At 37.9% G+C, this 25,154-nt stretch overlaps 1 protein-coding gene across 2 annotated transcripts in view; it reads right to left on the bottom strand.

Annotated features, from left to right (window-relative positions):
* Positions 1–25,154, bottom strand: part of SLC9A8 (solute carrier family 9 member A8) — a 32,214-nt gene that overhangs the window by 1,779 nt on the left and 5,281 nt on the right. Inside the window, exons 2-14 of one of the 2 annotated variants that reach the window (XM_019472967.1) lie at positions 23,620–23,700; positions 18,617–18,675; positions 15,057–15,140; positions 14,000–14,101; positions 13,254–13,288; positions 12,031–12,174; positions 10,582–10,720; positions 8,625–8,730; positions 5,483–5,599; positions 4,903–4,985; positions 3,012–3,123; positions 2,356–2,576; positions 1,122–1,268 (exon numbers count right to left, since the gene is read on the bottom strand). In XM_019472967.1, the coding sequence (XP_019328512.1) occupies positions 1,122–1,268; positions 2,356–2,576; positions 3,012–3,123; positions 4,903–4,985; positions 5,483–5,599; positions 8,625–8,730; positions 10,582–10,720; positions 12,031–12,174; positions 13,254–13,288; positions 14,000–14,101; positions 15,057–15,140; positions 18,617–18,675; positions 23,620–23,700 (1,430 nt within the window). Of the gene's footprint in view, positions 1–1,121; positions 1,269–2,355; positions 2,577–3,011; positions 3,124–4,902; positions 4,986–5,482; positions 5,600–8,624; positions 8,731–10,581; positions 10,721–12,030; positions 12,175–13,253; positions 13,289–13,999; positions 14,102–15,056; positions 15,141–18,616; positions 18,676–21,963; positions 21,998–23,619; positions 23,701–25,154 lie in introns of those variants that run through there. The other variant, XM_019472968.1, reaches the window with a different exon arrangement.

Below are 25,154 nucleotides of genomic sequence, written 5' to 3'. Positions count from 1 at the left end.
ATTTATCAAGTGTTCAATCAGTAACTATTTCCATGGACGATATTTTTGATGACAGGTACATTTACCTGTGTTTTCTAGTCCTGCTCTGTGGGTCTCAACAAGCCTAATGCTGTCTGGATGGCCTGGCTTTGAATATCACTCCTCTCTACGTGTTCCCAGGGACAGCGGGAAGCTTGTGGCCTGCTTTGGTGATTCACATACTTATTTTTCTAGCCTTTGGTTGCAAACTGGATGGCAGCCTGTGCTTTTAGCTACTAACTACGAATCAGATGCTTACTCTGGTTTCTTGTTTCCTTTTTGGTTTTGCAAAAAATGCCTTTAGCTTTTGTGGGAAAGTGCTGAAAGCATTCTTTTGAAAAGAAAGGTACAAAACAAGAGGAAAAAATAGTACATTTGTGCAGGCTAGAAAGATGGAATGTGCCCACTTTACACAAAATTATCAACTCCACAGCAAAAATGCTTAATTCTATGGCAAACTGGAAAAACAGTGAATTATACAGCCAAGGAGTCTCAGGTTTCTGAGGCGTGGAGTGAAAATGGCATAGTATTAACACTGAGTGGCTCCGAGAGGTGTAAAGTTACACGTTCAAGTCAGGTGTCATTTTGCATTTACAGCTTCAAAGTCTTGGTCTCCCAGTGAAGAAGTTGTCTTAAAAGCGAAGGCTGCAATTCTGGTGCATATTTCCCAGATAAAAACTGCATTCTGCAGAAAAATCACAACACCAGAATTCACAGGACCCTGTACAGTAAAAGGCAGCAACTTTGTGTGATAGCACTTTAAAAACTCTGCATGAGTGGCAGCAGCTTTTTCTAGCGATAGTAGTAACTCCTGATACTCTTCATGGTACTCTGCAAGATAAGAGGTGAGTTCAATAAATCCATACACCTTTTAAAGTTTAATTGTGGCAGCCCTGAGAGATGCTCACTTAAGCCACCCTGCAATTTTACAGCGCAGCTTTTCATTACAGCTGCTCTACATAGGCACAAGTAATATATTAGGTGGCTCACTGTTCCTTATGTAGAAGTTGCATGGCTACACTATGAGCCTTGAATGGTACAGAGTGAAGTGACAACCAACTCTACCACAGTTTCTTTTCTTCAAGAAAACAAGAAAGACTTACTTCTTGTGTGAGTCTTCTGGTGAAGAAAGGATTCAAATACTTGGCATCAAACCACATAAACCCTTTGAGGTCCTGGCGTTTTATGTACTGGGCTTCATATTCCTCCTCTGTGAGCTCTGATAAATGTTCGGATTCTATGGTATTTCCCTAGAAAGATCACAAATATTGGAATAACCTGAGAAATGTGGCAGTCATCCTTCCAGCTTGCTTCAGCCCCCTACTCTGTGCTCTCCCTTCTCACAACCAATTCCCACGCTGGAACAACAGGGAAATTATCGTCCCAGCCTACCGGGGCTTATGGCTGTATGAATCTGTCTAGCTGTTGATTCCCAGAGCCACTTAGCTTCCCTGTTCATGTTGAAAGGCAAAAGACCTCAAATGTTCCATATTTTGTATAGTTACTATTGCTGAGAACAGATTCCTAGCGTGCAGGTTTTCTCTTGTGAGCTGGACAATGGTTTTATCCAGCAAGCAACACTAATGTCATTGTCTCACTGAAAACAAGCCCTGTATCAGAACACACCATACCCCCGTGCTCTTCCTATACACACCTCCCTACGTGGACAGAGTAAGATAATTCTGAAGACTGCACGCTTTTTGAAATCTCGTGCCAAGAGGAGCTGTTTTTTAGATCCTACAGAACAATACCCTGCATGTATTGTTCGATGGTTTGGGGACAACCAGGCAAATGCTCTGGGATACTCTATGTACTCCAGCCTTTTGCACATGAGGTTTCAGGCTGGCTGTTAGTTTTCTTCAGTACTCTTGCTTAGCTAGAAATTGCTTTAAAATAAAACCCAGTCAGAGGGGTGCTGTTGTTACCACCTTCTCATGGCCTTTGCTTTGACTTTTTCAAAATAATTCCCATCTGCCTTTTATGATTAATTCATGAGTCACACTGTACTAGCTACTTCTCCTCTGTATATGACTCAATCCTGTATCATCTGCTTTATGCTTTTGCAGGGGTTACTTTAATTTGTATGGATCAATTTATAATTCGATTGAGTTGAGACTGTTTCTCTTCCCTTTGTCCAAATGGTTATTTTGTGTAAACACTAACCAAGCTCCGTCTTTGGGATATTTTAAAATTATATTGCTTGGCTTTTTCCTACCACCTTGGCTTTTTCCATTGCTTTCATTTTACTTTTTTGTAAAAAATAATGTATTAGTCTTGGAAAATGTAAAAAAAAAATAAAAAAATCAGTGATCCTCTGAATAAAAAACCCAAACAAACCATCTTCTCTGTCTTGCTAAGATTAATGTCCTTTTTGTTCCTCTTGCGTGCTTTGGAGTCCTCAATGTCAATCAGTCTGATGAGGGGCATGGTTCCTCCTCCCAGCAGCAAAATTGTGAACAGTACTATGATGATTGTTGTTGTCCCAATGAGCTGCCGCTTCTCTATTGGTTCCAAGCCCAAATGGAGGCTGAGGGCATAGGGAATTGCACCACGTAAACCTTATCAGAGAGAACAGTAAACCAATGAAGAGTGAATCAACAGCTACATTGGTCCTCAGCACCCTGATAACTCTACAGGAATCCTCCATCTTTAAAAGATTTTTACAATTCTATACCATGTCCATTTATCTACCATTTGGTTACCGCCCTAAAATGAATCTGAGCTCTTCAGATACTGTTGTTCGAACTGTGAAGTTGCTAGACGTAGAAAGAAAAGTAGACTCTGCAGAAAAGCTTCAGTGGGGATCACCACTGCATAGTCCTCTAGCACAAAGAGGAAAGAGAATACATCTGTTGCACTTGGGTTTGAGAACAGTGCAAATGTTCGGCTGAGTTTTGCTCCACAGATGGAAACCAGTTCCTCCCAGAGTAGTCCACACAATGAAAAAGATAAAACATTTTTTCCAGTTCTCCATACTCTGAGCTTTAACTTACCGCTAAACCACATGATAAACATCATTTTGGGGGTGATTTTATGATCACGGAAAAAGTTGAGCAGGTAGGAAAGTGGGAAAATATTCACTGCTCTACCAAACAGAACAAGTACCTGAAAAACAGAAATAAAAGCAAAAGACCATTTGATGTGTTACATTCACACAGGCCCCAGTTGCATCTGGTTTCTACAGGGTAAGGTGTATACGCTCTTTTCACTCACAAGTCTTGCAAGTAGGTGTGCTGCTAAGCTAACATATAGAAATCTCTCAGCATAGGTCAACGTGGAATTTAACTTTTTAAACATTTTGTCTGCTTAACTGAAACTAAACCAGACTTGTCACTGACAGAGACCAGACACTACCTTACTTATAATAAATAAATGAAACCCAAGAGGCATTCCAGGGAGACCAAGAATTACTTTGGGTGAAAGTTTTCCTCAGTTCAGCTCCTTTAATCATTCCCTTGGCACAGCAGCTAAGAGGCAATAAGATATTTCTGTTGTCTCCCCATGGACCGGTTCCTCAGAGAAAAAGGCCAGAAGCCAAACAAATAGCATGTAATTGGGTTCCTCAACACTTCCCTGAGTATGGTTATAAAATACACCACCCACTGAAGCAAGATTTTGAGAGGGGACAAAAAAAGTACTATTGATTTAATGGCAGACAATTAACAAATACAGTACCTCAGAAAAGCAAAGGTTTTCACAATGGCTTTGCTTTTAAATTCCACCACAAACAGACCTTGATAAGGTAAATATCCTAGAATTAGTCAGCAGGATCCTTGAAGGGCCGTGCTGTTTTCCTTTATGAATCACCTCAAAATAACGCAATTTGCATTACGCCTGTGAGGGCAATGCTACATAGAAAGAAGTGTTACAACTTAGATATATCTTAGATAAGGAAGTCGGGTATAATGCAGGGAGAGCAGTTCCCCATGCTGATACCACTATCTGTAAATTGTAGATAACAATTCTTCCCTTGAACCGTGGGCTAAAATGTGCTAGTATACATTGCTGTATGCGACTGGATTCACATTTCTCTCTTTTGACTCTGCAAAAGACAACATACTTCTCATGTCTACATTAAACAATTATAATAGCAATAGATGTAGGTAATCCCCACGTGAAACATAATTCAAAGTGCCACTACATAAAGCTACACTGAAATACAGAATGGAAAAAGACGACTTAAGAATGGAGTCAGAGAACGAATACACATTGGAGAAGGTTCGAGTAGGGATTTCCTCTGAAGAAGGTGAGCTCAGAGTGAAGAAGCGATGTATGGACTAAATTGGTTTATGTAAACAAACTGCAACGATATATGAGAGAGAAAGACTCAAAAGCTGTAGTCCTGGAGAGATGAAATGGAGCAGAGTTTGGTACTAGTTTGCCAGTTTGCCCTGTAGTTTCTATGAACTGCCCATCCACACAAATCATTCATATGAAGCTAAAGATACGTAAAAACTGAGGATTGTTTTCTGGTAAAATATCTTGTGGAATAAAGTGGCATGTATAATAATCTCAACATCTTTTGAGATTTCTTTTACTTTACTAAATCTAATAGGGTCAAAACAAGCAAGGTTCTTTTCCTTGTTTTTAATAATCTTATACAGAAGGGCTTCAAAATAGCAGCAAACTGGAATTCCTTAAAGACGACTGATGTATTTCCTTAAAGAAGACTGATGTATTTGTACACAAAAGTGCTGAGAACAAGAACAATTCCATGCTATTAGTGAGAGTTAACTTTGTGCAATATATCAAAATATAAAAGTATTTTCATAAAAACCTGTAAAACGTAACAACTGTTCTAAAATACTTTAACTGTAGGGTGTTTCCCCCCTCCCCAATACCAAAAAAGCATCTAAACAAGTACGTAAGAAAGTAAATACCTACTATGCACCAGATGACAAAGGACATTTCAAACTTGTGAGGAAAACTAAAAATTGACAGGCCAAGAAATGCAAAAACACACGTTTCTGAAAAAGAAATCACATCATCTTAAATAAATAATTCTATAAAACCTTTTCTACTCTTATTATAAGTTACTACATACAGTACATAAAATAATGTACTTTTCAATTTGTGAAGCTATTGTTTTTGCAAGTAGCTTTTTATATCCAAAACCATTTTAAAAAATACTGCTAAAAACCCATCTCCTAAAACTAAAAATAGACCAGAGGAATATAGGAGTCAGAGATCTCTATTCGGTTATCAATCTTGTGGCAAATCTTAGCAGGAGCCTGCAGGATGGGAGAGAGAGATTTACTGTATGTTTTATCCAGTATGGCAGGAAAGGTGACTTGACTGCCTTCCAGCCCCCACTATTAGGAATTTTTCTCTTAAAGACATGTACACTGACATACAAACAGCTAGAAGAAAATTCACACCTCCACTGCTCCCATCAGAATCACCATTTCAGGCAAATAAAATTTTAAAATATTAATATTAGATATTTATAATAGGTAGCACCTACCACACATGAAAGCAACAGTTCTCAGTGTCTGCTGCATTAAAATCTGTGTAACCGGGGACAAGTTATGATGTGTATAGTGAGACATCACGATGCCAGAGAAGAGGATTGCCATGATACCTGTAGATAAAAATGTGGCAGTCAACGGAAGAATAGCTTGCGCTCTGCAAATATTTGTGTTTATAGCCCTTACTAACACAAAAGCTTATGAAGCAATAACTGGGGTTTCTATTACCATTGTTATTCATACTGGTCTCATTCCACTGGTCATATTAAATACCAGGAGGTCAGTACAGGTCACTTGCAAGCTAGAATAAATCCCTGTTATGTCACATCTTCCCATAAAAGTGAGGGAAATAAAAAGCGAATTCTTGAGTGTTTTTTCTGCTTTTCACTCTCCTAACCGGTAGAGAGGTGAGATCAAAAGAAGAAAAACAATTTGAGAATAGCAGGGCTAGAGAACTCTATGATTCAGTTCTCCCAGAAAGTGTGTCCTTCTTTCCTACCTGCTGATCAGCCAGGCCCCAATCACTCCACCAGAAGTAGAATGAGACCAACAGGGCATGGGTGTGAATCCGCTCCAGTATGGTGCACCACATCTAATACCATAAAAAATTAAGAACGAACAGCACACACAGGTGTACCCCCAATTTTCTATCAATCTGAGAATCAGAAAAACTATTGAGACTTGAGAATTCAGGGCAAAAATTACCTTTGTAGGAATCACAGAATCATTTAGGTTGGAAAAGACTGTTAAGATCACCGAGTCCAACCATAAGGAAGGTACAGCCTGATACGTAGGGCCTGCAAGGAGTGCTACTGTGCAGAACGTCCCTGGCCTCCAGCAGAAAGGGTCACTAAACCATCTGCTGTAAGTTACTACAGAGATTAATCTCAGCTATCAACTATGGGAAAAGCCACCAAATTTTCCATTATAGAGTTCAGTTGCCCTAATGATATGCACAGCTTGGACAGAGGTACAGCAACTGATATCACAGGCCAGAACAGCTACCTCAGATTTCACTGTATTTCACAAATCTTTGATTTGTGTTAGGGATTTTTTCCATCTACCTTGCTTCCCAGCTCTTAGTTATTTATGGAAAGAATCTGAATTTCAACTTATTTTGCAAACTGCTCAAGACATATCACAGACGCTGCCTGTTGTTCACTGTTCATAAGGAGCTGGGTATCTTAAAGGAAATTTTAAGCATTTCCACGACTGCCACATAGACTTACACCTGCAAAGGATGTCATTTGAGATGATGGTTAGGATTGTGGAAAAATTTAGCAGTCCACTTGAACAACAACCACAGTACTCCTTGTGAGGAAATAACTGACCAAAACTGACAATATAACCCGGAAGAAATCAATTGCAATGCAGATCTCGAGAGGACAGAATGACGTGTGGGAGTATGCCTGCTTTGCCCAAAACAAGGGAAGTTTAAAAGACTAGAAGTATTTGGCTGGAGATACGTATCTAGGAGTGGCCCAGATGAACACACATGCAAGGATTAGAATAGCTGAGGTACAGTCAAAAGAATCCTTTGTTAGAAACACAAGAGGTGACCTGACTAAGGTCATTCAAAGTTTCTATTTCTTGATAAGTCATTCTTGAAGGCACTTGAGCAAATCAGAGAGGTTGTCTTTACAAATAAAATGACAAAGAACCTCTTTCATCCTGAGAGTAACTAACTAGGAATCTTACTGTAAATTCTTTTTCATTGTATACCAACATACAGATGTGTTGGTTATGTAATGCAATGGTGCTGTAATTCTGTAATATTTTATATTAATAAGCAATACAAATTAGAAATAGAAAAGGCCACATGCTGAGGCCCTCCAGAATAATCTTCTCACAAGGCAAAACTTGTTTTTACAGCAATACAAATATTTTAACATATCAAACTGCTTGCTCAGGTTTCATATAATTTCATTCCCCTACATATGTGTTGGCCTATACACACATACAGAGTAGTTCTGGATACAAGTGGGCAGAATGGAACGTTTGCATTAGGATTATACATCTTGATTGTGTAACTACCATGATTACAGGCCACATCTCATGCATATAAAAAAAATACAACTCCACTGACATCACATTAGGATTATACATCTTGATTGTGTAACTACCATGATTACAGGCCACATCTTCATGCATATAAAAAAAAAATACAACTCCGCTGACATCAGTGAAGGTATGCTGATATACACTGCTACAGATCCATTCCAAAATATTCACATTAGCTCACATGTACATTTTCAGAAAGTCTGATTTCATACCTGCAGCTCATTTACAAGAAATCTAGTCCTGCTACTACTCCTCACAAACTTGTAACATTCCTATATAGTCCAAGTGGTAGAGCAAATACATCTTTTAATGCACTTAAAAAAAAAAAAAAACAAACAAACAAGAAAAAAAGAAAAAAAAAAAAAGAATCTTTTAATGCACTTAAAAAAAAAAAAAAACAAACACGAAAAAAAGAAAAAAAAAAAGACCCAAGCAGATTCCCTAGCTATTTGAATTATGCTAACTGTTGCACCCCTTCCCACTTCCCTTTGAGAAATGAGACAGGAAGCTGATTGCCTTAAAAAACCACTAAATCAGCAAAGGTCAGAGACATTGGGCATCCAGCAGAACTGGACCCTGTCTTTGTACTTGATTCTACAGAATGATGGAAGAAGTTCACCTGTAAGCTTCTTCTTGTGGCCTTCAGCAAAACTTCTACCAAGTATTCAGAGATACACACAACACTCAGTGGTCTCAGCTGATTTCCCCAATGGCACTGAAGGACAGGCAGAAAAGCAGCTACAGGGTAGTAGGCTGGACATTATCTAAGTTAGCCGACGTGGCTGAGATCTACAGCGTGCAGCTGAAATTTTAATTCTGTGTTAGGCAGAGGTAACTGGGGAGAATACTAGTATTTACGTTGGCTAACTAATGCTTGTGAAAACTGCAACTACCTTTTCTATACTTTTATAACATGAAGTAGAGAATAAGTGTTTCTTTAGAGTAAGTCAAAGTTAAAAGAGCGAGCACAGGTTAAATGAGAAAACACGTAAAAAAACAGGGGCCCTTTTAGACACAAATAATACCAGCTCCCTAAATTTATCAAAGAAACTTGCACATACTCATTTTGCTACTCACCTGAGAGTGAGATACCTTCTGCAAGTCCATAAGGAAGGTAAGCGAAGATAATCATCATCCCAAACTCTAGGGAGGGTGTCTTCCTTAAATCAATGTGCTTTAGCACGTACACATGAAAACGTTATGGAAAAAGTGAATAAAAATTCAAAGAAAAATTTAAATCTGTGTCATTCCATTACAAAACAGTAATTATGCTTAATGTATTTGTCTACTGAATAGCTAATAAAGTCTACACATTGGCTTCTGACTCAAGTATGGAAAGATTAATAATTTCTTAGGAGGAGTGTTTCTTATAGAAGCTACTGCTGGTAGAAGTCTATCAGAATGGACAGACCTAGAGAGAGAAAAGATCTGCTGCTGATGTACCTATACAATACTGATAACAACATGCCAAACTGTTTGCATCTAGAAGGGCCATTTCCCTACACGTTCAGTCTTTGAAATCTCTACTCCAAAACTATTGCAGAAAATCCAGAGAGAATCATTAAAGGTTTTTCTAAAAATAGGGGAGAGCTATGAAACAGCAATTAAAAGATAGCTCTCATTTATGTTTTAACAAAAATAATGTCCTTTTGATACTCAAGATATTTAAAACTCACTTTACATTTGCAGTCATAAACGTGGACATTTGTCAAGGGCTGCAACTTCTGCTTTGCATCTCATGCACGGTTCTGCAGCACAGCTGCCAAGTACAAATAGATTTTGCCTCAGACATCATTATTTGCCACACTAAGCATGCAGGCAATCTCCTCTGTTCAGTCACTAGACTTCTAGTTACTTTCAAATGGATATGACAGATTTGCACTAATATTAACGGTGAGGAATATTCCTTCAATCACATCCTTGCCTTAACGCTTAAAATACTCCACCTACCATCTTTGTTAAAATTCAGAGGATTAGATGCCTGTGATGTGGAAGTTCACATTCCTCCTGGGCCACGAACCAGCAACAACCTTCAACTATATTTATCTGCTGGCAACTAATAAGAGATGTCCTTTGCTGCACTGAAATTTTGCATGCTTACGGTAAATCCAATACTTTGAGGCACAAATAACTGTAATAGGTCAAATAAGCTGCTTTTCTCTCTGTCTTAGTATCATTTAGATACCAGTGAAAGAAGTGTTGAACATCTGTCTCCCTCTTTTGTTGTCATGTATGGAATAATTTAAAAGTTCATGGAATCAGGCTAATGAACCAAGAGAGGAAATATGTCTTTATTTAATCAAACACTCCTTTCGTGTTATTTACAAAGTGCTTAGCAGTATGTCCCAGATGACGTGAATAACTGTTGTACAAGCCTAGCACAAAAGATTACCTACAGTGAAGTCAGTGTTAACATTAAACAAGCTCTGAAAAGTAACAATGGTGTCTGACTTACAACAAACACCCTTCCTTATCTCAGCAGAGAAGCTTCTGGGTTGTTTAGCAACCAATTCATGGAAGTGGAAGAGGCAAAATATAACTCAGCATAAATCCAAATAGAACAGTATCTGTATTCAGCTGTCTGAATATGATACATAGGGACAAATGAGCTGGTCTGACTCAAAAGCCCTTGAGAAAAACAGCTTTTTTTTCTTTTTAATTAACTGTTTTATGTATGTAAAAAAAGGAGCCGTATGCTTGTAAAGTGGATCAATATTGAAATGGAATTAATGTATTTTGAATTTACAAAACAATTACCATATTTTATAACACTCCAATGCACGTAATATAAGCTACTATACAGCATTTCAGACCTTAATTATGTTCATAAAAATTTGATGCAACTTTTTAATACACACCCATGCACACTAACATAAAAACAAAATGAGCATGAGAAAATCCTCAGCCAGCAAAATAATGTCTAGTAAGAAATATCCCCTAAGAAATGCTGGAGAAGATGCGAAAGAAAAATACTATTAGAATGTTGAAGTTCACCAATTTATACATGTGTATCACCAAAATTAAAAAAGGATATTAATGCAGAAATAAGACCAGTAAGCGTGCCAAGCGCTGCAGAGCCAAAGAACATCTTAAGAAAGTATCCCAGTGCCTGTAGAAAGGTTTGCCATCCACTTACATCTGACATATTTTCTCTTGTCAAACCTTCTGCTGTGCTAGATATAATTAAAAAATAAATAAAAAGAAATGGTTATAAATGCTAAGCCTGGATCCAAAAATACCAAACATCCTTTGAGAACAACAACAAAAAAGATTTCCATTTCTTTGTTGCTACCACTCTTAAAAGGCTTTTACTGTGATATATATAACAAGAGGAATGTCAAAAGATGTTATATCAAGTCTTAGTGTAATCCCCAAAGGGAAACCTAATTCTGCTAAAAATCTGGAAATCCAGCATTGCTCTTCTGAAGAATCCCCAGAATGGCATAAATAGGCTATGATAATGCCCAGTATTACAAAACAATTTTCAAACTTTGAAAAGGAAAAGAAAACACATTTTGCAGTGGTAAAAACTCAGGGCATGAAAAAGAAAAGACGGATCATGTGATCCTCAGAGAAGAACAAATGAACAGGAAGACCTCTCATCAAATATTTAGGTGTGGATGAGAGACAAGAAGGTCACTGAAAAAAAACAAAGAGGCTCTTAGGAGGAAAGGGGAGAAATCTCTCTGAATTTCAGGAATGTATTTCATAGAATTCCATGCAAAGAAGACATGGATTCTAACTAGTGTTCCATTTGACTGCTGTTAGTGTTCATGGTCTTCCATAAAAGAACCACGACTATATTAAAAGCAATTAATTCATTGAAAAATGACTCTAACTTCACTACCTTCTTAGTATATCTACTCCTTCTATACATTCATAGTCACATCCATTGACTTCAGCAATAACACAAAGATATATCTGTATTTTTTTTTACTCTTTCCGCCCCAAAGAATTGTCATGGGCAAAGGAAAAGGATATTGGATGTTCTTCTTCCCTGTGATAGCCCCAATACAAATATAAAACTATTGCATGGATGTTGATGTATCCTCCCCACCCCTCCCAACTGAAGTGTGACTCTGGGTATGAGCCAATGATACAGGAGACACAGCTGTGTATTTGGCAAGGTAAATATTTTTGTGCAAGCCTGAAAGGACACTGTTGGTTTTCTGTTATCAGGACCCTCAGATAGGAAGACAGCTAGTAAATGTATGGATTTAGAAAGCAATCAATTATCTGGGGTCAATGAGATGAGGCACTGAGGTAGTGGTAATAAGAAATCCATTTACTGTTTCTGCCTACACAGTTTATGTTATGGATTGCTTTTAACAAAGAAGGATCATACAAAATTCAGCTTTACACCAGAAATACATGATTTGTTCCAAATGGAGATGGAAGAATTACTGTATATCTGAATAACTAATTAACAGAAAATAATGTGGTTGCTGTTTCCATACTCAACGTGTAATTCAAATGCACTTACTTGGTCAAGACAATAGAGACTGCATCATTGAGAATGCTTTCTCCAAAAACCAACATATTAAGTACAGGATCCACATTGAGGGCATTGAAAATGGCAATAGTAGCCACAGGGTCAACCGCAGATATTAAAGAACCGAAAGCAAAACTGGGAGAACACAAAACAATAAAGAAAACTAGATGAAAGAAAAATATGTACCTAGTAAACTTATATGAACAACTAGTAACAAAGACGTTACATGTTATAGTTTCTACACAGTGAAAAGTTATGCTCTCTTCCCATTCATAAGAACTCGAAGTAACAAAAGGGAAGTTTGTTTTTCATTTACCGATATACCAAAGAGAAAAGTTGCTGTCCAGCTGGAAGAGATGTTGGAGAAATACCTATCTCCCAGCTCTCAACAACAGTATCAATGTCTTACTCCAACTAAGTAAGAAAAAAATCAGAGGAATGGGAAACCAAACAACTTTACAGACACAGCCCAAACCATGTATCGTACATGCGTAACGTTCCTGTTCAGGAGTACTAGAGAGGAACATTTAAAGGGAACTGCTAAAACCTCATTACTTTGGAATCCAAAGGTAGACAATACAGAAGCAATGGGACTGCTCAGCTGTGTAAAGTCAAACACTGGAACCAAGTAAGGAAGATTTTTGCTGTTCACGCATGTGTTACTTGTTATGTTTCTTGCTTGCCACCCAATTTATTTATGGATTTTAACAGAAAACTGCTGTATTGGCTATACAAGAAACAAACAAAAATCCCAAATAAAGCAGGGATGAACTTTATTTAATGGTAGGATGGTGCAGTCCTAAAAAACTGACCAGATCCTTTGCCAAGTTCTTGAAAAATCTACATTATCGATACTGAAAAACTCATTCTGTCTTTTAAGAGAAGATTTGGACGAGGAAGTTACGCCCTTATCATATATATTAATAATAGCAACTAATCGAAGTTTACATATTTTAAGTTTAAAGGTTCGTTAAAAAACCCAGTATCTTTCTCGTCTAGAAAAATCACTGAGCACAGAATACTATTTGGAAATAAGGGTGTAATAAATAGGGTTTAGAAGTGTTCAATCTATTTTTTAGTTTCATACACCATGTTGAATCTAAGCAATCTAAACAATAACCAGAAGAGCTGGCCAACTACAGTGCATTTCCCATATACAGTTATCTTGAAGAATGCTTTATTTCATATACTATGCCATTTCCCCAAGAGCTTACCTGTCTGTCATGTTGAGTTTATAAATTACATCAGCCTGAAAGAATAGGTAAAACAAAAAAAAAAAAAAAAAAAAAAAATCACAATCAACTGTGTTTTTCTGCTGTTTTTAAAAACGAAACTATTCATCAAATCCTAAGCTTGTTATGATGAAAAAAATCACAGTAGTGATGTTACCCAGTCTAACACTGCCCTCCAACAGCGATCTACTGCTACAATTCTGGTCACCCGAAATCAGGGAAGACCAGATGAAACTGGAACAGACACAGGTAAGTAGAGTAACTAAGGCATTCAAAGGAATGGAAATCTGAGAGGCAAAGAGGAACGTATGGATTGTTTGGCCTACCAGAATTAAGTCTGAGAGAAAATATAATTATCTATGTCTATATCTAATCAATGGGGAAACACCAAAGCAGAGAAGTGAAAAAAGTTATTGACAGAAGAACAAATAAGTTTAATACTGGAAATTAGAAGATGGCTCTAGAGGATACAGGTTTTGGAACAGTCTTCCGATAGAAAGATTGAGTAAGTAAAAAAAAAAAGTAAAACTCAACTCAAGTCTTAATCGCTTTTAACATGGAGCATGCTGTATCTATGGAAGGGGTTATACAACATTGCCTCTGTGATAGCAGAGAACTGGACTTTGTGACCCAGGAATTCACTTTCGCTGTGTTTGTCTGCTCTTGAAAAATGGACTTTCAAAGAGCAAGCTGGATAAACTTAAGTGCTTCAAAGCAGTTACTCTTACCTGGCCCAGGAAATAAATTCCTCCACCTACAATGAAAGCTGATATTGCAGTGCCAAATACCGAAAACAGAGTGATGGAACCGATGTTCTGAAAAAAATTACCCTGGAACACAATAATAAAGTAAGTAAATCAGTGAAAATGATCTCAGGGAAAACTCATGTTTGGGTTTGCATCTAAATTAGATTCTGATTCACAACTGGGTTTCCGATAATAAAGCTTTATTTGTTTGGTTCCAGGTATCCCAGGACATACATCCACATCATCTGCCTAAAGAGCATGCTCTCTTGAGGACAACAGCAAACCCTCTGATAGCTGGGACAGGATGTCAGTCTGGTACCCTAACAACAAACCAATCCTCAGACAAACAGCTGGATATTCACCAGCGCTTTGATACATTCCCCACCTGACAGAACTGTAAATTAATCCATCTATTGGAGACAGGGCATGTGAAAAAGGCTTGTAAACTTCCCAGTTGCTAGTCCATTTCTTAGGTTGTGATTTTGTATGAAAAAATCTTCAGTGTGGGTACCAATTCATGATACTACTATCGCCCACTGCTCACTCCCTCTCCTGCAGCACAGCTCAAGTAGAAAGGCAGCACACAGGGAGGACCAGAACCACTTCAGCTAGGCCTAGCACTGTAAGAAATGTCCACAGAAACACAGGCTCCCAGGCAAAGGGTGAAAACCCTTGTGAACATTTTCCTCTTCTTTAGCTATGGAGTGGCCCCACCTTTCCCACTTCTGATCCTCCTCCTTCCCATTTTGCCTCTTCCACATCAGCTCTTGTACAGCTCTGGTGAGGTAAGAAATCCCTCCAATGAAGGAAAACAACCTCTGAGCAGTACCTAACACCTTGCCAACATTCAGTTAACAGTAACAAGCTACATTCCCTGCATTCTGCGTTGAAGAGGCTTAAATTTTGCATTCTCAATTCCCTGATGATTAATATGATGGAATTTAATGCAATTATTCTAAACTTCATGAAGATAACTAAAAGCAGAATGTGTTCCAAACAAAACCTCAACATGTAAAATGAGTGTCTGGCAGGGGCTAACCTTGTGCAATGAATATCCAGATTCAAATATAATAGGTGGAAGCAAAAGCAGAAAAAACATATTTGGACGAAACATTTCTTCTTCCTGCAAAACAAAAATGAAGTATAATTTCAAGGATAGCATAATTATTGAAATAACATCAAATCTTTCAAAAGGGAAATTAAAAAAAAAAAAAAAGTTGGAAAATGAAAATGGCATTAATCTTTCTCCCTTCTTATCCCAAAATAAAAGACTGAAGAATAGTAAACTACTCGGGCTGCTACTTCTATTGGTTGTGTTTTTTTTTTTAATCCAGTGATAGAAATCTAGGCGTTACTTATTTTAAATTACTGTCTCCAAATGAGCTGCACAGAAATCAGATTATTTATGGCAAAGGAAAAGTCTTTCTGTTTCCACAAAAAGTATTCCCATTTTATCTCAGAGTCTCAAAATCTGTAAGGACTGTCAAGGAACGGTAACCTCTTGGCCACTGGTTCGAATATAATCTAGGTTAACTGTGACCAAGTACAGTTTCACTAGAAAACTCATCACCTGACAAGAAGAAATCAGATCATCATCTTAGTACACTTGCAAGTGAACAGGCTCAAGACATACACCACCGTTAAGAGTCTGAGGCTTGATTCTTCTTGGCAAATGTGATTTATGCCTGTAATTTAATGGTACTATTCTGATGGCTCCTTTTTACCATCAGAGTGATATAAATGAAACCTACCGTGAAGTAAGATGTTATTTTTTGGTGACCCTACCCTTTGCCAGCTATCTCATCACTTGGCTAACACTGCTTTATGGAGTTGTACCCCCAAACTGGCACCCTGTTTTTTCTGCTGGCAGACTAAGCACAGAAGGCAAATTAATCACAGCTGAATGTGCCTCTCTCTCTCTTTACCCACCAGGCTCCCTCCTGGTCCCCACAGTTCTGAATACAGCAGAACTTGTCACCTTTGTGAGCAACAATTAATTTGTTTAAATCCAGGTTAAACAGCTGACTGACTGTTCTGCTAAAACACCAGCTTTCAAAAAAGAAGTACTCATCTCTTTAAAGCCTCATTCCTGTCTGTACCAGTGATAATCATCTTAAAGGATTTGGGGGACTTAGAAAATAAACCTCATCCTTTATACTGAAATGCTCTAGTCCGTTATTCTGCATGCACAATTCCGTGTATCAATGGCTAACACTACCTAGTTTCTGTCAATGCAGTAACTGCGCTAGAACAAAAAACCCGCATACCTAATTAATTACACTGTTTAAAAGCCCCTGAAAGCAGAGCTGGACAAGGAGGCGAGAAATAATGAAAAGGAAGGACTGCATTTGTGCTGCATTGAAACAGAGACCAGAAAAATAAAACATGAGGACCGTAATTATCAGCCATGCTAGCCAGCAAGAGTCACCAGCAAGTACAAGGTCCCCTGAAGACTTATTAAGGCACAATTGCAAGAAATTACATTACAAAGTTCTTAGGGCAGGGATATGATCCAAGATTTGCTCTGTACACGCATATAGCCTGCAGTTAAATATTCTATTTTTTTTCCCCCATCAGAAAAACAAAAATTCTCTAGTAAATTTAAAACCATTTAAAGCCATTTTATAAAGTACATAATAATTATTGATTAGAACATTTTACATCTGAAATTATGACAGCAAATGTTAAAACCTAAGCTTTAATACAGTGAAAGTAACTTAAATAAGCACATAATAATGTGGTATTTGTGACCCTTTACCTTAGCTGATAATGTAAGCAACTGGATGCAGTATCCCCAGTGCCTTCCCAAGATTTGACCAACGCTTACCAGAAATGAACTACGTAATTCACTAGCTATGATCAATATTTCCTGTGTTTATAGCATCAGTGCTCAAATCAGAGCATACTTTAAGCTTTCTTTTCTCTTCCTACATATGTGATCATCTTCAGATTATTTTATTTAACCAATAAGAAGCTATTTTAAAATGTTGATTTTGTGGCTGTTTAACTGACTTTCAATTTTAAGTCAAATCCAGTTGACACAAATCAGGAATGAACAAACACTAAGTAGTGCACCATTCCCTGTTTCTAATAAGTAAATATGTAAAAATGAAATATCACAACATGACTCTTGAACTATGTAATTGCTTAAATGAATGTACACAGAATTAGTGTAGTTAGTTGACAAAGAAGTAGTATAATATGTAATTAAAAAGGGGGGGGGGGGGGGGGAAGGGAAATCTTTCTTTTGGGAAATAACTGCCAAGAAATATTAAGCTGCAAGCTAGGATTAAAATTCACTACTCAGACCAAGATTTTCAGCTTGCTAATATAAATCCTGTTTAAAACTGGTGATTCAAATCACTGTGATTTCAATCAGTTCACTGATCTAATCCTAATAAACTGTTTGATCCTATGAAACAAAAAAATCACAATTTAAATACTGCAAGGTTTGAAATTAAAGCAGGAATAGTGAAGAGTTCATTGCTTTGATGATGTGGATAAACTGTAACAGGCAAAATCCTTGCTTCACTGTAGACTTCACCTCTTGGAAATAACTTCTGCCAGGATTCTCCCTCCCTGGGGAAGCCTCTGTAACTCCACACATGCACAGATAAGACCTCACAGAATCACACACTAATTCCGGTTGGAGGGCATCTCTGGAGGTGTCTGATCCAAGCCCCTGCTTAAAGCAGGGCCAACTCAGAGCAACTTCAGCCACTCAAGGCTTTATCCAGCCAAGCTTTGAGTATCTTTGTGGATGGAGATTCCCACAATCTCTCTGGTCACATGTTCCAATGTTTGGTTGCCATCACTGTTAATGTTTTCTTCCTAATATCTAAGTCTGTAAAGCTCCGAGCACTAGGACAAGGACAACCTTCTGCATGGAAGCTTTGCCTGTATTTTCTGCTGGAAATAAAGCTCAAATCATGTCTCAGCCAGCATGAAAAATGCTGCTGCTTCAGGCACGCTGGTTTCGGCAGTCTTTCCACAAGAAGCAATGGAGCACCCAAGAAACATGCCATGCTGAATGGACTGTTTTCTGAACTGTCTGTTCTTAGCACCACAATTTGTTGCAGTTTTAAGTAAATAAAATAAGTAAATAACATGACTTTTAGCACAGCTATTCTGAAGAAGTGCTCCTTTTTACCTCTGTGAAATCTATGTTAACATCTTCAGGTAAAACATATGACTTTACAACCTATCAAAACACATTTTTTTCCCATGAAAACACCTACAAAATTAACTCCAAAAGGAGGAAGAGGACTAAATACAGACAAATAACTGAATTACTATATTTGTTACTGTAAACTGATCCCAAAGATTCCCAGTACCACCTTCTACCATGTATCTAATAGGAACAGATTTCGTACCATAAAAAGGATTACTCAGGGGAAAAAATATTGTGTAAAAAACACTCAGCAGGATCAGGACCTCAAATTGGTTGTATTATTATTAAAAAAACCCCAAAATTTGGCATCAAGTATAATGTATGTAAGTTTTTGGATATTACATCTAAAGAAACTAATATTACAAAAAGTCTTATTTTAAACATTTAAGGATTGTTCTACAATTAAAAATTAATTGCTTCAAATATACCTTCCAGTTGGCCAGCTTTTGAGCCTCTATGATTTTTATAAAAGCTCCCATAAGGATACCTAGGAGAGAATGAGATAGCATTCTGAAATAGTCACAAAACACATCACTGTTTCCATTAACTGTTTATCGACTCTCAGTCAACAAAGTTTCAAAAGTGAAAACAAGGCAAAACATAAAGCAGCAAGTCTTTCATTCCTAAATCACAAAAACACAAAGTGGTTTTGGGGCCGATATATGGCAGTTTCCAATACGTTACATAATTACATAGCTTCCCTACACAGAAGATTGACACTTGGGATATCCAAATCCTGAACACGCATATTGACAGTGCTGTGTTCATTGTTTCATAAAGGCAACAGGTTTAACTACTCAAAAACGCTTCTCATCTAAGCTGCATTCAAATAAAATTCCACCTTTGTTGCTACAGAATCAGGAAGTTATTTAGGTATCTGTGTGATAGCGTAAAACCTTCATGTCACTTCAACGCTATTTGCACAGCTTAAGTGAAATCAGTCATCTCCACAGAAGTGAATTTTGTCTCATTGAAATCATAGCACTTACTGGCAATGAAGCAGGTAACAAATTCTGATCAGGGTGGAGACGCTGTCAGAACTATTTGCCAGATGAATTACACATCTTTTAAGTCATGTAGAAAAACTAATTTGAGTATAAAAGAATTTTATCAAGGGTGCTGCAAACTCAACGGTTAAACGTTATCATGCTCTTTCCTCCTATACATCTTCAAACAGATAAGACAGAAAACTCCAAACTAACAAGATTTCTTCTGGAACTCATGAAGATAATTCATGAGCTGTCATTAATTGCTTTCAAGGAGTTATGAGGAATTTTTCTTTAGTCAGATTCCAGATCTGTGTTTCTTCACAGTTGTGTTTTATTATTTACAGAATGGAGACTTCATAGTCAAACACTGGGATGTAGAATTGAAATACACTGAATGAAAGGTAAAAACTGGCTGAGAAGCTTAAAGTAAGCTTTCCTGTAACTCGTGTTTTTATTCTCTCATGCTGTAGCTATCAAAAGAGCATCACATGGATTACTCCTGATGGATGTGTCATCCACACAAAGCCATGAGGCTTAAGCCTTCTTTCATACAAAAATATGTGAAGGCATTGGTCCCAGAGGATAGAAATAATTGTTCCATGAAATGGTTTATATGGAAAGGAAGAGCAAAACATTAATGAAGGAACATCAAAGGTCTGCTGTTCTTTGAAGGAGGATATAATGCAGATACAGCCACTCACATGCCATATAAACACAGGTCTCAGTACTAACAGTCGGGCTTTCCATTCTGGGATGGAAGCTGTGTCAGAAGCCAAGGACCAGAACATTTCTGATTTTTGCAGAGCAGCAACACTGTCTTCAGTGGGTACAGGCAGTACATGTATCACTTAACAATAAGTTTATGGGGGGAAAAAACAAACCACAACAACCAGAGCCTATACATCTGAAGGCATAGACTTCAGGAAGTGTACTTCCTGAACAAACTTTCAGTATCTTATTAGTATTGAGAGCCCTCACATAAAACTACGTTTAGAGGGGATTTAAAAGAAAAGAGAATCCCTTAACTCACTTCTGCTGAAGTGGAAGGGCTCCAGCACAACTTGTGAAATTGGACCCCCGTGAGCAGGCCAACCATAGCCTGTGGGCTACAAGCTGGGCATCCCTATCCTATGAGCTTAAGTAAAAGGCTGGTCTCAATCTCTGTTTTTAGAAGGAGAGCTAATCACAAGCTGACCCTAACAACAGTGTCACGGACAGACGAAGTCCTTTCATGACATCAGAAGTTAAATGAACAACAATATAAATGTAAGGCAATAGCAGAGGTTAAGGGAAAAGGATGAGCCTGAATCATACAACTTACACCTTTATATAGCACAAGTTACTTCTAGCTGCATATTACACACAGCAGTACTACTAAACTAAGATTATGCTAAGCAAAGTCATGAAAGAGAGTGGCACAAATAATGCATCGCCAAGAGTGTTTAATAGCAGCAGAATCAAACTTTGTGGGACAGATTTTTAAAACACATCTTTACAAACTACTCTTCTTTTATTACTAGATTAATGAATGCAGTTTTTGTTCAGCTGGTTCCATCTATTAAATCAGATCGATCAGTTTTGTCAAGGGGCTAACTGGAAAGCTAAGTCTGTAAGAGTTGATCTAAGCCTCATTCTTTTGAAAATCTTATAGGAATTTTCTTATTACAACCAACCTTTATTTTTCCTGAGAACATGTTAAAACTCAGTAACAAATCAAAGAGAAAAACCTTCCTGGCAACTATTTTTACCAACAAAATTCCAGTAACTTTGAAGGATGAAGATCAAAATCCAGCCTTAGAGAATGCGCTCCCGCCCTGTCCACCAGGAGACTAACATGCCTTAGGAATTGTAAAACAGAAGCTTCTCAGCAGCTTAGACAATGGGAGGAAAAACAGTCATGAAAATCATACTTATCTTCTCTGCTGCCATTTTTATTAGCCTTCAATAACTGCCTGAGAAGATTTGCTTAATTTACAAGTCAAAATAGGACACACCTCACTTCTGGCACTGCTAGCAAAACTGAATACTTGAAACTCAAGCTGTGCTCTTGCAGCTGTGTAGATCATTACCAGTAACAGACGTTCACTGACCAGCAATTAGCTGGCAATTCCAATGATTATACAGATGCCGTGTCCTGTCAACAGAGCTGACAGTAGTTTAAATATGACTGAGTCAATAAACTAAATAAATAAGGCTTAAGCGACACAGGACATCTGTTAGCTGGGTTGCCACTGGGTGTAACACTCTCTTGACTTAGTGGAATTGCATTTGCTGGTATCATCTCATCTGGTTTGGGAGACAGACTACAGCTATGCTGTGGTTCACACCGAAAACTGAACTGTGCAAGTCTCCTATATGCCCTCTATGTGAAAATACAAGAGATGCAATGCTGCTCCTTTTTACCCATCTCGAGTAGCAGTGACAGCCCCAGCACGAAAACTTACCAGTTTCATGAACAAGCTTTTGTTGGGACTGACAGGAGCACAGAACATACCAGCACAGCTAAAATCCTTGTCCTGCTGCTAAGATGCCAAGAACAAGAAGCAGAAAGAGAACGATATCTGTGCCTCTGCTGCTCTCTGCAAAGCTCAGCAGGAGCAGTGATGCAAGCTCGCCTAACGCCTCAGCTCAGCACTGCCCAGTAGTTGGCTTGGGGCAGAATATAAGGAATGGTAGTAAAGAAAATCCAGAACTATGCCAGCAAGAGCAATCAATATACTGCTGCATTTTAAATTGGGGATTATGCTTTAATTTAGATTAGCTATTTAATAACAATGGTAACTAACCTGATTAGAAGCCAAATTAACACCTGTCACCTGCATTTTTGTGTACAAAGAGCAAGGATACTGAAGGGATAGTAATGTCCTTTTGGAACCTTTCAAGACACTGGCAGACATACCACAGAAGACACCTGTCCACAGCAATAATGAAGAAGGGAAGGAAAGAGAAGTGTGTCAATAGTGAATCAAACACTGCATGGTTCCTATGGGGATGACAAAGTAAGTCAGGATGATCTGCAGCAGCTCTCATCTTTCTACGTCATACTACAGTAGACAGAAGCATAAACGCACAAAAGTCTGATGGATGCTGCTCCTATGAAGATGAGGTGTGCATGCAATACCCAGGAAATCCATACCAGCACTATGACAGATTTTTTACAGGTCAATTTTTTTTTCAGCTGCACAGAAATATCGAAACTCAAACAGGGCCTTGCAAGTGAATGTCTCTTTAAGCTTCAATACCTTCTAGTATGCTAGTAATGTGATGTGGTCTGCATCAAATAGAGTTATCTAAAAATTCAGGGAGTCACGCCTGCAGGAAAATGTTTTTCTTTCTGCTAAGTAACAGCTCTAAGATCTTCTCAATCTAGCACCCAAGATACAAGAAGATTCCTGTTTCCCAGAAAGCATAAGGTACTGACAAGCACCAGAAAGCTTATTGCCTCCCCTTGAGAAATTGTGTGAAAATACAGTTAAGAAACATGAGAGAAGAAGGTACCAGAGAGTACAGCAGGCAAAGTCCAGGAGAAACAAAAAAATCTACCTGCTCAACAAGTATTACACTCCTCCACACTACATTAGAATTGCATAGCTAAGCATCTTCCTCTTTTTGTTGTATTTTTAGAACGGCTGTCAGTGAAAGCGTCACTAGTAATAGGAGCACAAACATCACAGATTCTTGTAAACAAATTACAGAGACAGCTGAAAAACTGTTGCGGGGATTAGTTAGACCAGGTCATTTAAACATTATGTTAGACAGCATGTAGAGAAAATAATAAATGTATTTGGCCTGATTTCCTCCTCATTTACACATTTATACATCAGGAGCAACAGCATACAAATAAATGAAATTACCTGAACATAAAAATACAGCCTTAGGAATACTCCAAATTTAATTCAAATTAAGTAAGCACTTGATCTTCATTAAGGGTGACATTCTTATCGCTCAAGTCATAGGAAGAGCTCTTGTCATGGTACTGCAGGGATAGTTAAGTATCTGGCAGTCCAGGCAAGTTTTCAGGATACAATTACAGTCCCCAGCTAAAAAATTAAAATCACATATACAGACATAATTCTACCAAAACTCATACAAACACATGTACCACTTCAAAGGGAAGGCCAGAGTCTCACTGCCAGGAGCGCTGCAGTTTCTTGTCCTACAGTGCAGATGCAAAAATAGAAGAAGCTGCCAAGGTACTTAGGTAGTGACATCCCTATAGCGCCTATATGTGTCATTTTACTGGGCCAGTCTCTGCACACATGCTCATCTTCTGATTTTTTCCATGAATTTAATTCTATGAATTTGTTGTTTTCTTCACTGCATCCAGTTTGCTGCATCTTTCTAGCGATAGTTAACACACAACAGAGCATAATTCCAAGTACAGACTACTGAGAGTCCCTGAATTAACACAAATTCAATATAAAAATTTCATGGTTACTCACCTAAAGAAACAACAGCCACACTCTCTGGTAAAAAATGAAGTCGGTATTTTATCAGTAAATGCACCAATATGATGCAGATAGCTGTGAAGGAAAAAAAAAAAATTGTAGATTTAGAAGTGTTAGAAGAGAATAAAATACACTCCAGCACCTTTATTTCTTCCCTTCTCCCAATCAAAAAAAAAAAAAACCCCAGCCACACTCTCTGGTAAAAAATGAAGTCGGTATTTTATCAGTAAATGCACCAATATGATGCAGATAGCTGTGAAGGAAAAAAAAAAAATTGTAGATTTAGAAGTGTTAGAAGAGAATAAAATACACTTTTAAGTAGTATTTCTAAAATACATGCAGCAAAACTTCTCCTAATGATTTAGTAGAAATCCACTAATGCAAGTAACCAAATTTTAGTTCAAACCTAATTCTCACTGAAGTACGTCAATGGATCTACAAATGACAGAAAATAACTAACGCACATTTTAGGACTTAAAATTATCTTCTAAAAATACCAGTATTACTACTTTTAGAGCCTGATTCAGCTTACAAGAAAACGTTCTCTGAGCGGTAGCTGTAAAAAAAGTCAGTTATACAGAATACACTGTTTTAATAACGTTTTTGGTAAACATTTCGTATTTTTTAAACAAAACATAGATGTACACATGGCCTCAATTAAGATTTCAGAGCTACATACTTTCACATGTAAGCCCCTCTGAGCAGATGGGCTTTACCCAAATGGATAATCACAGAATCAGAAAAATTTACATTGGAAGGGATCTCTCGGGGTCATCTAGTCCAACTTCCTGCTGAAAGCAGGGCAAACTTCAAAGTCAAAGAAGGTTGCCCAGGGCCTTGTCCAGTCAAGTTTGAAAATCTCTGAAGATGAAGAAGTCACAACCTCTCTCAATCCCAGTTTCAGTGCTTAAGTCTCACGGTGAAGAATTTTCTTCTTCTTTCCAATCCACATTTCCCTTGTTGTAACTCGTGACTGGTGCTTCTTGTTCTTTTGTGCACCTCCGAAGAGTCTGGCTCCACAGCCTCTGTAACTCCCGTTCAGTGGGGCTATGAGGTTGCACAATGGGTAACCATTTAAATATCCTGGTTCTCATAACAAGCATCAGCCAAATTCTTATCCAAATCAGCAAGAAACATTTACTGCTGAGCGTTGCTAAAAGTTAAACCAATAAGGCCAAAGGACCATAGAATCATAGAATCATAGAATCATTGAGGTTGGAAAGCGGCCCCAGTACTGAGCCCTGGGGAACACCGCTCGTGACCGGCCGCCAACTGGATTGAACTCCATTCACCACAACTCTCTGGGCCCGGCCGTCCAGCCAGTTTTTGACCCAGTGTAGAAAAACACGGAACAGATTTGGCTTGAAGTTTAAAAAAAAAATTAGAATCTAAATCTGATGCAACATTCACGTATTGTTTTTAAAAATTCAATTTTGTACTGTAGTAATACATTTCACCTAGTAGGGAGAAAGTCTATGTCTCACAACAAAAACGGAGGGTACAGTAATATGAAAATCCCATCACAGACT

The sequence above is a fragment of the Aptenodytes forsteri genome, unplaced genomic scaffold (assembly GCF_000699145.1).
Source record: "Aptenodytes forsteri isolate BGI_AS27 unplaced genomic scaffold, ASM69914v1 Scaffold374, whole genome shotgun sequence".
In the NCBI taxonomy this organism is placed as follows: domain Eukaryota; kingdom Metazoa; phylum Chordata; class Aves; order Sphenisciformes; family Spheniscidae; genus Aptenodytes; species Aptenodytes forsteri.
The sequence above is the reverse complement of the archived record's forward strand: the minus strand, read 5'-3'. Positions and strand labels throughout refer to the sequence as shown.